Consider the following 10,483-nt stretch of genomic DNA (forward strand, 5'->3'; position numbering starts at 1 on the left):
GCGGGGGGTGCCAGTGGGGCGGTGCGGTCCCCGGGGCCACCCGTCCCCGTCTCCCCTTTATGTAACGCTCTGCAGCCCCGTGTTTGTAGAGCTCCAGATTGGAGGCTTAGGTACATAGCAAAACACTTTAAAATAACTCTGCCTTTTGTGAGCACCGCAGCTATCTTTAGGAAGGGTTTGGTTTGATTTGAAAGCCTTCTCCGGGAGGTTTCGGTGGAAGAGATCCTCAGCCTGCCTTTTCCAAGGGACGGGGAGCGATGGAGATCTCACGTCTTGTCTAGGAACACTGTATTGATTATTGCTTATTGATCTGGTAAGCCCCATCCTATCCCCACAACCGCCCCATCCTTCTCAGGTTTCCTCAGCTAGACGTGGCAGTTTGCACCAAGCCCTGCCCAGGATGCACTTACCCCGTTGTCACATCCCAGGCTCCATTACCTCTGTGCCCATCTCCCTCCAGCTGGGATATTCCCAAACACACTAAAATCAGGAGGAGGACAACCGGCTCTGGTTTCTTATGGTGAACCCAGCTCGCAGGGAGCTCCCTTTCTGCTTCATGCATCCTACTTTCAGGTTTCCTGCTCTTCCCATGCTCTGCTCCCTCCAACACTCACCATGTCACCCGTTTCTCCCCCTGCAGGAAACAGGAACAGTTCCAGACAAACCCCGACAGCTACAACGGAGCTGTGCGAGAGAACTACTCCTGGTCCCAAGACTACAGTGACCTGGAGATTAAAGTGCCCGTGCCCAAGCACATTGTGAAAGGCAGACAGGTAAAGTGGTGTTAATGGTGTTATCTTCCAGCATTTCCCTTTCCCTCAGGTGCCCAGCTTGCCCGGGAAGCTGTGCTAGGAGCAGGAGGCTCCTTGTCCTCCATACTCAAGGAGGATGATGAGGCTGTGCCTTTTTCTCTGGTGCTGTGTGTATGGACCCAGCCTGCCTGTGTTCCTGTTGGGACTACAGTGTCCCATTGCTCCAGCCCTGCTGGGTTCCCTGGCACCACGTGGCACTTTCTTTCTCTGCTTCCACTGACTGCAAAGGCACACGCGGGTCTCTGAGCCTGCCTGGGGATGGATGCTCCTTCCCCAGCGCTCCCTATGCCCTGGCCTGTCTCCTGCCTCTCGTTTGCAAATGGGAGCTGCTGGGATGGCTCCTTTGGCGCTCAGACTTGACCTGCTCCGGGTGGAAGGAGCTGGGGCCCCTCTCCCTGGCGGCCTGCATGGCCAGGGGGGTCTCACCGTCCTCCTTGGCTCAGACAGGGACTTCCCTTCTCTGTCCCATCAGCTTTTCTTCCCTACTTTTGTCCCCCCATGGTGCCCGTGGCTGGCTTTAGCTGGACCCAGACCTTTGAACTATCCTCTCTTTCCAAAGCGCTGCCCTCCCCACGGCTGATCCTGGATTTTTCCATTTGGGAAGCCCTTGCTCCCCCACCTCCTGTCCTCCTCAGCTTCCAGGGCAGCTGAAATGAGTCCGCTTGGGTTTGTTCCCCAGCTCCAACCTACACAGCTCCGGATCGTGCCAAAAGAGTGTAATTGGCAGCAGCAACCCGGACCAGAGGGGTGAGGGAGCAAACGGCTGCCATGGGGACAGCAGGGGACCGGGAGGTGCATCGCTCCCAGTGGGTCTCCAGAACAAACCAGACTGTTTCTTGGAAGGATTCAGGGGCATCCATGTGGATGTTCCATCCCTCTGCATCCTATTGCCACCACGATGCTTCTCACTGCCCAGGGAAGTGCTCTTTGTACGGGGGAGGTTGTGTCCTTGCCAAAACAGAAGCCCATGAGGCTTTGCCTTGCCCTGTCCTTTGCCACTCAGAGGCACAGGGGCCTCGCCGGAGCAGGAGGAGCGGGGCCAGGATGTGTTTTGCTGACCTTCCCTTGACTCGAGACTGGATTCTCTGAGTCTCCCCCAGCAGCAGGGGGCTGGGAGCAGATGGGCATGGGCCAGAGCAGGTGGGTCAGAGCCATTCCAAAGCTCAGTGGATGTGGGTTCCTGCAGGGAAGAGTCATTCCCCTGCATTCAGCAGCACACCTTCATCTTCTGTAAAGATGATCAGGTTCTTGGCTTCTCCCTGCCAAGGCGAGATTAAAACTCTCCCCGGTTTGGTCGCCGGGCTCAGAGCGTGCCCAGCTCTAACGCTGCTCAGAATCCTCCTTCTGACACTTTTTTGGATTCAGGCTGTTGCTATGGCACATTTACACTCGGGAGAGCTTAAGGTTTCCTTGTATGGAGCTCCAAAAAGGTGCCCGTGGAGCAGGAACGGGTGATGGGGTGGGTGGGAGCATCTTCCCCTGTGCTCTCTGATCTACTTACAGGAACAACAGGGGCCCGCGGGGCTGAGCACTTAACCCAAGATGATGCCAGTGAGCACTGCCTGTGCCTGGCCACAGGAGCCCGGCCGGATGCCTTCAGAGCTCGGGCTTTGCTCCGTTGGATCCCTGAGTGATGTGGGCGTTTTAGCAGGCACAGAAACCACCGTGGTGCAAAACCAAGTCCCGGGGCTGCTCGTGAGCGGCGTTTTGTGGGGTAGGGGTGCTTATGGGGAGCTCACGGGGTGCCACTGCTTGTGGCTGCGCTGCCGGCACAGCGTGTTCCCAGTGGGATTGCCCTTGGCTTCTCTGCAGCGACTGCCCAGGGTCTGGTGCTGCTTGTTCGTGCCTGGCAAACCCCGGTGTTGGGGCTGTACAGGGCAGGATGGGGGAGTCAGAAGGAGGAAAGGCAGCCCCTCAAAGAGCCCGGGCATCCTCCCATGGGGTGGGGATGGTGGGCAGAGGTGGGGTGAAACCCCACTGAGATATCTGAGCGCTGCCACATGCACCAAAGCCTGCACCCAGCGGGCACCACGGTGTGTGCATATGAGTCCTCTTGGACACGTCTCTCCACCCGAGGTGGGTCAGGGCTCTCTGGGGATGCACGTGCCAAGGGGGGCTTTGTGCTGGCTGCAGGTAGAAGCCCTCGGTGAAGGCTGTGCTGAGAGCCTGGGGTCAGCATCCCTGAGCAGTGACCAGGGTCCAGGGCAGTCAATGGTGGCAGGGAGCAGAGCCTCATCCCCACACCTTGCTCTGTGCTGCAGCCTCTCTGGAGATGCTTCCCATCCAGATGCTGTCTGCAGCCATGTGCCAGGGAGATCCCAAGGGAGCTCCCGTCCCTTCCCTGATGCTGTGGGACCATGGTCCTGCTCCCAGCTGGCTGCAGGGAGCTCGGTGTCACACTGGGCTGCGTGTCCAGGCCTGGGCTGCAGCCCTGGCAGGTCCCTGTCACACACAGCGGGTCTGGGGGCTGTATCTGGGGGTCATCAATGAGATGCAGCCACGGTGCCCGCCCCAGCTGGAGCGGCTTTGCCTGGCTCTTGCCTGCGTGGAGCTAGTGAGCTGCTGGAAATCTCCTAGGTAATGGATAATGTAATAACATTTCAAATGAGATCTGCAGAGCAGGAGGAAGATCTGGGGGAACTCTGGGAGAGAATGCAGGCAAATCTCACCGCAGTCTCCTCCTTTTGGGCCAGGGATGGGGCAGCACTGGGGGCCCCCAACCTGCCCCTTCCCGACCGGGTCCTCCCTCAGTCCCCAGGCCTGGCTCGGGCTCTGCTGGCAGCAGCTCAGGACCAAAAGGGAAAGCAGGGAGCAGATGGTCTCTCTGGAGAGGAAGGTTCTGCGTGCGGCGCAGCAAAGCTGCAGCCTGCCTCTGTCTCCCCAGGGGAGAGGCATGTCACCTCCGCGGCAGGTCGGAGCAGGGTTCCCCATATGGCTGCTGTGGGCAGGAGCTGGCCCTGTTCCTGGGGATGGAGCTGCCTCATCCCCTCGTCCCTGCAGCAGGGAGAAGGGAGCTGGGCTGCAGCATCCCCTCCTCGCACCCCGGTGGGAGGCCGGGGCTGAGCCTGCCCTGCCTCCGGCAGCCTGCGGTGCGGTGCGGTGCGGTGCGGTGCGGGGCGGTGCGGTGCGGGGCGGTGCAGCAGAAGGGACAAGCTGCTGCTGCTCTTGCTCCTGTGGAGATCCCTGCTGGGCAGGGAAGCGCTCAGCCCCCAGGAAGACACCCAGCGATGATGCTGGGCACCCAGTGTGCGGGCTCACGGCGAGTGGGCACCCAGCCTTTGAGCGCTGTATGGAGGAGGCCTGTAGCCATTGCTGGGTTTCTCTATGGGGAAACTGAGGCACGGGGCAGGTGTAGTGCCTGCTGTCCTTGTGGGGCTCCATCGCTGGGCCCTGCAGCCTCTGATCCCAGAGAGGTTTCCTCTCTCGTCCGAGCTCTTGCTGCGTGCTGAGAAACAACAGCGGGATCCCCAGGCTCCTGCTACCCATGGGGCCGAAAGCTCCTTTCTCCATCTCATCCCCAGCGAGAGCACTTGACCCCGCACCCCATGCAGCACAGCAAGAGGGCAAACAGGAGCCTCCCTGCTTATTCCCTCTCTCTCTGTGTCCCCAGGTGTCTGTGGATATTAGCAGCAGCACGATTCGGGTGGCAGTGCTGGAGGGGAGCAGCCCGCACGTCCTCATGGAAGGGAAACTCACCCACAAGATCAACACGGAGAGCTCCCTCTGGAGCCTGGAGCCAGGGAAGTGTGTTTTGGTAAGGGACCCTGCAGCTCGGCTGGCCTTGGCTGGAAAACCGAAGCACCTGGAAGTGTGGGCCAGGTCTGGACGTGGTCTGGCTTTCCCTGTCCAGCATCCAGCTCACCCTGCCCTTTGTGTGCTGTGCCTTGTCTCTGGCTCCTGAGCTGCCCCTCTGAGCAAGCTGGCAGAGCAGCACAGCCTCTGGGTTGGGTGAGGAGGGTTCCCAAGCTGCAGCACATCAGTTAACCAGAGGTGGTCACTGGCCCCTCATCCCAGCACATGAGGTCTGCTGGCAGAGAGAGGCCGTGGCACCGGTGCTGCCTGCCTGTCCTCACCAGCTTTGTCCTCTGGTTCTCCTGGCCCTGGTCCTGCGCCAGCATCCTGCAAATGCCTGTTCATAGAATCATGGAAGTGCTTGGGTTGGAGGGGACCTTAAAACTCATCCAGCTCCAACCACCTCCCAAGGGCAGGGGTGCCTCACAGCAGACCATGTTGCCAAAGGCTCTGTCCAACACTGCCAGGGATGGGGCATTTACCCCTTCTCTGGGCACCATGTGCCAGCGCCCCAGCACCCTCACAGGGAACAGCTTCTGCCTTATCTAACCTGAACTCCCCCTGTTTGAAGCTCTGGCTCCTTCTCTGCCTTCAGCAGGCGCCACGGCTTGTGGTGTGCGTGTGCCCCTGCACCACAGATCTTCCCTCTGCAGGTGGTTCAGGGGCTGTGCCTGCCCAGTACTGTGTTACTGGTGGGTAACACGCTCGTTTCTGGTGTGCTCAACAGGCTGAGGTTGTGAGTTCTGTTCCTGGCTGAAGCTGGCCTGGGGGTTGTGTTGCTGCCCATCAGCCTGGGACCTCAAGGGTCAAACAGTTGCCAAGTTCCTGTTTGAGTTTTGGGGGCATTACGCATCCGCATGGATGTAGCAGGGGATGACAGAGTGGTACCAAGAGAGAGGAGCTTCTCCAGCTCCATCAGGCCATGTGAAAAAGGAGGTGGTGGCATCATTAACCTGGGTCTTAAAGTTCTTAAGCTTCTTGCAAATTAGCTGATCTGGGAAGAGAAACACTTCTGGGAAGGAGCAAACTCGTTCCATAGGAGGTGGCTTTGAGACGGGTGACTGCAGAGAATCCCTGGGGCATGTCCTGAGCATCAGTAAGGGACGTGATGTTTATTGAACACCCGGTGCCAGAGGAGCAGGATGGGAGTGACAGGCAATGGAACGAGACTTGGGGCAGCGTGGGGAGCAGTCCCATCACCTCCAACCCCTGAGCTGGGTCCCGCCTCCCGTTAGCGCGAGCCCAGGGTTGTGAGGCTCCAGCTGGCTGCCAACATATTGATGGTGGGATGGAGTTTCGCTTGAAGAATTGTAGGTAACTGGAGCAGAGTGAGTAATTCCCGTCCAAGAGCATCTCCTTTTCCCGTGTGCTCAGTAGCCAGAAGTGGTTTGTGATTCCTCCCGATCCATTCATCAGGAGATACCCAGCCATGTGTTTATGACCTGCTCCGTTCAGTGCCTGTAGGACCCTTCTGGTCACTTGGAGGCTCACAGGGCTCACGGGCCCTTCCTGTTCCTGAATTTGTGCATCCACACATTGTGCATCTCCGTGTGCGGGGTCGGGAGAGGCTTGGTCCTGCAGGATGCTCTAAGCTGGTACCTGGGTACCCTCCCTGAGACCTGGGGCTGGGGGCATTAACAGCTGGAACTGCGTTCCCCAAGTGCCAGCACGGAGTCATCCGAGGACATCCTCAACACCTTGGATACTGCTTGGGCCACCTCAATGGCTGTGGCCAGAGAAAGCCCCTATGTGCTCATGTTCCTGTGGTCTGTGATGTGAGTTGAGGCAGTCCCTGCTGGCGCAGCTTGATCCACGTGCCAAGCTCTCTTCTGCTTGCTCTTGTCCATCTGGGAAGGCTCCAGTTCTGTGCAGAGAGGATATTGAGTCCTGCACACTCCTGCAGCCACATCAGTGATACCTGTGCGCTCCAGGCTCTTCCATCCACACATCCTCCTGCCCAGGATCCCATCCCAGGCCCGTGCCAAAGCCCTGCTCCCGGGTGTAGTCCCTGTGCTCTCCCTTCTGTGGCACACCCGCTCGCCTGTCAGAACTGAGGTTAAAATAACTCCACACGAGCTGTTTTTAGAAGTCCCGGCTGGGTGTTGTGCACAACGCGCCTGCTTGGCGATTATTTTTGTGGCTGAGGATTCTTTCCCCCTGGTCCCTGTCTTTGGCTCCTCCTCTCCAGCACTGGTTGTCCACACTTGGGCTTTTGTCACCAAGTCCTGCCTTGAGCAGCGATCACAGTCTTGGGTTTGTCATCTCGTGAGCTGCAGAGCCGAGGTAATAACGATCCATGGTGTTCTCCCTCTGTCCTGCGCTCCGCATCCTTCAGGGAACATCACATCCCCAAACGTCTCCCACTGACTTTGCTGTTCCCAAAGGAAAGAGGAGGTGAGAGGGTGTTTCTCTAAGACTTATATCCCTTGACAGCATCTCTGCAGCTCTGACAAGGTGTTTAGGATCCTCATGTTGTGACAAAGCCCAGCACTGGCACCAAAGGGCTGTGAGCTTCCTGGCAGGGCATGGAGCTGTGGCGTGACCCTGTGTGCATACCGGTGACATCTCTCACCCTCTTTGTGCCACCGGAGGATCCCTCAACGTCTCATCTGGGCTTGGAGCTCACCTGGACTCATTGCAGCCCTTTGGGCTATGGGTTAAAGGCCTCCCTGCAGCCCAGGAGGCCCTTTGGGACCTGCCAGCTGGGAAAGCAGAGCCGCAGTCTGACCGAGAGCCTGGGCACGCCGCAGGGACCCGATCCTTCAACTGGTTCATGGCCATGGGCATTTATAGGACCCCAGAGCTCCCATCTGGGAAACTCATAGGTTCAGCTTCAAGCACTGGCAAATCAAAGTGAGGAACATAATGGGGTCAAGATTTGTCCTTGTTCCCTCCCCTCTGCTCCCTCCTGGAGCCCATCAGAGCCTTTCTCCATGGGTGGGATTTGCAGGACACCCCCCTGCCCGTGCTGAGACCGGGGCTCTGCCATAGGCTCTTGGCTTTCCTTACCTCCACCTTGGCGAGGCTCCAGCCTCTATCTCCATCACTACAACCTCTTGCAGGCACCCAACCAAGTAACGGGCTGGATCAACTGAGGCCATTGGCAGGGATGTCTTGGAGAAACCCCTCTGAGCCTGTGCTTCCATGCTGGAGGCTGGATCTGCCCATGGCAAGTGCTCCAGCACCGCTTCCAACTCAGGGTGGTAGAGGGAGAACTCTGCCCTGGCCTGCTGGCGTTTCAGAGCCTCACATCAGAAAGTGGAGATCCCACCTGGGAACAAGTCCCACTTTCCCATCTCTCCACGTGGGATAAAGGGGGATGAGCAAATTCCCCCCATGCACGAGGAGCACCATAGAAATGCTGCTGAGGGAATGGATTGTTCCATCTGCCCGTCAGGGTGGGAAGTGGGATGTAGTCCATAAAGTGAGGGCCACGTGTGGAGCAGGGGGAGGAAAGGATCCCCTGAGGGACTGTGGATGAGGGGATCCACCCCATCCATGCCTCTATGGGTTCCCTGGGGCTTGCTGGTGGTGGAGACAGTGGCAGGGCACCAGGGATGGAAGGGAATTCGGTGGGGTCAGGATTTGGGATGGGTTTTCCTCCCCCTGCTGCTCTGGGATGGAGGTGGGGTGATGGCTGACAAGCCATGGAGTCTTACCCCATCCGTTCATCCCTCTGCTGCCAGGCTGGCTCTGGTGGGGACAGCAGCAGTGCCGTGAGAGCTCAGCTCTGTGGGACATCCCATCCTCTTGGTTTCACCTCATCCCTCTTGCTTGAAAGCCTGAGGAGCAGCAGTGGGCCTGGAGTGTGTTCCTGATGTGGGGCCGCTGCTGCCCCATGGCTCATCCTGCTTCCCAGGAGATGGCATTCCCAGGGGAATTCAGCATCCCTCCACCTGCCTGCCCAGGGCTGGGAAGCCCACAGGGGCTTTTCCTCCGCTCCGATGGAGGAGAACAAACACATCGTGAATGCCTTCCAAGCTGGGATGTTTCACCCCTGCTCCCCCATGATTAAGCCCCAGTCACCCCCTCCAGTATCCACTGGTTTTCCTCTTCACGCTGCAGACACATCTCCACACCTTTAAGAGCTGCCTCCCTTTTCCCCTCCAGAGCTGGGGAGCTTCCAGGGAGCTTTGGGTAAATTGTATTGTCTGCCTTTATTGATGGCTTTGCAGAGGCTGATGAACGCCATAAACCTGCCTCGCTGCTGGGATTAGAGCTGGAATCACACGGGAGGAAGGAGCCCACCTCTCCTGGCAAAATCACATCAAGGCATATGGGCGTCACAGTTTGGAATGCCCCAATGGTGGCATCTTCACCTTCACTGTCACCCACATGAGGGCTCCTGGGCCAGAGGAAGGTGGGATGAGGGCACTGCAATGGTGGGAGCTGCACGCTCTGCCGGGCAGGGCCCCTTCATCACATCATATCCCAGGCTGGATTGGGTTAAAGGGACCTTAAAGCCCATCCAGCTCCAACCCCTGCCCCAGGCAGGGACCCCTTCCACTGGAGCAGCTTGCTCCAAGCCCCTGTGTCCAACCTGGCCTTGAGCACTGCCAGGGATGGGGCAGCCACAGCTTCTCTGGGCACCCTGTGCCAGCGCCTCAGCACCCTCACAGGGAAGAGCTTCTGCCTCAGAGCTCAGCTCAGTCTCCCCTCGGGCAGGTTCAAGCCATTCCCCTTGGCCTGTCCCTACAGGCCCTTGTCCCAAGCCCCTCTCCAGGTTCCCTGCAGCCCCTTTAGGCACTGGAGCTGCTCTAAGGTCTCCCCTTCAGGAGCCTTCTCTTCTCCAGGCTGCCCCAGCCCAGCTCTCTCAGCCTGGCTCCAGAGCAGAGCTGCTCCAGCCCTCCCAGCAGCTCCATGGCCTCCTCTGGCCTCGCTCCAGCAGCTCCACATCCTTCTGGTGCTGCTGCCCCAGAGCTGGATCAGGGCTGCAGGGGGGTCCAGAAGGCCCCAGAGCGCAGCAGAGGGGCAGGATCCCCCCCCTGAGCTGCTCATGCTCTGGGTTTGCAGCCCAGCACAGGGGGGGTGGTTCTGGCTTGGGGCGATGCCTGGGCATAGCTGAGCTCATAGTGGGGGCTCCACATCCCAGGGGCTCCTCTCTGCTCTCTGACCCCCGTTTCACCCCCAGATCAACCTGAACAAGGGGGATGAGTACTGGTGGAACGCCATCCTGGAGGGCGAGGAGCAGATCGACATCGACAAGATCAACAAGGAGCGCTCCATGGCCACAGTGGACGAGGAGGAGCACGCCGTGCTGGACCGCCTCACCTTCGACTACCACCAGAAGCTGCAGGGCAAACCCCAGAGCCATGAGCTGGTAGGTGCTGCCTGCCCCACACCACCATGGGGCAGTGGTGATGGTCACACCCCCAAGCCTCACCTCACCCCACAGCGTCAGCCCTGACCTGACAGGAGCCTATGTTCTGTGTGCAGAAGGTGCATGAGATGCTGAAGAAGGGTTGGGACACGGAGGGCTCCCCTTTCCGCGGCCAGAAGTTCGACCCCTCCATGTTCAACATCTCCCCCGGCGCTGTGCAGTTCTGACAGCGGCACCAAAGGAAGCGGGGAGAGGAGGAGCCCCCCCCGGGGAGCCCCCATCACCCTGGTACCGGCCCCGGTGCTGCCGTGTGAACCGGATCCACGTCCCATCACCGCGGGCACCCAGCGCTGGGACCCTTCTCCCCTCACCCCTGCTGCCGCCGGCTCTCCTGCGTTGTGGAATAGACGGAGCTCATTGGGTGACACAGTCGTTATCCCTGGGGGATGAGGATGCTTCTGTTCGGGATTTGGGATGGGGGAACCCTCCCTGCCCTGCCATTGCAGAGGGCTTCTAGCGGCCACCAGCCCCTCCGTACCCGCAGCGCTGTGGGGTCTGG

The 10,483-nt window shown here is 59.3% G+C and overlaps 1 protein-coding gene across 2 annotated transcripts in view; it reads left to right on the forward strand.

Moving 5' to 3' along the window:
• Positions 1–10,483, forward strand: part of NUDCD3 (NudC domain containing 3) — a 45,429-nt gene that overhangs the window by 15,532 nt on the left and 19,414 nt on the right. Inside the window, exons 3-6 of one of the 2 annotated variants that reach the window (XM_061351816.1) lie at positions 641–773; positions 4,423–4,566; positions 9,736–9,924; positions 10,041–10,183. In XM_061351816.1, coding sequence (XP_061207800.1) covers positions 641–773; positions 4,423–4,566; positions 9,736–9,924; positions 10,041–10,151 — 577 coding nt within the window. In that variant the 3' untranslated portion in view covers positions 10,152–10,183. Of the gene's footprint in view, positions 1–640; positions 774–4,422; positions 4,567–9,735; positions 9,925–10,040; positions 10,208–10,483 lie in introns of those variants that run through there. The other variant, XM_061351815.1, reaches the window with a different exon arrangement.

Source organism: Neopsephotus bourkii, unplaced genomic scaffold (assembly GCF_033783945.1).
Source record: "Neopsephotus bourkii isolate Nb327-2 ecotype Australia unplaced genomic scaffold, CSIRO-AGI_Nbou_v1 NB_610, whole genome shotgun sequence".
In the NCBI taxonomy this organism is placed as follows: Eukaryota; Metazoa; Chordata; class Aves; order Psittaciformes; family Psittacidae; genus Neopsephotus; species Neopsephotus bourkii.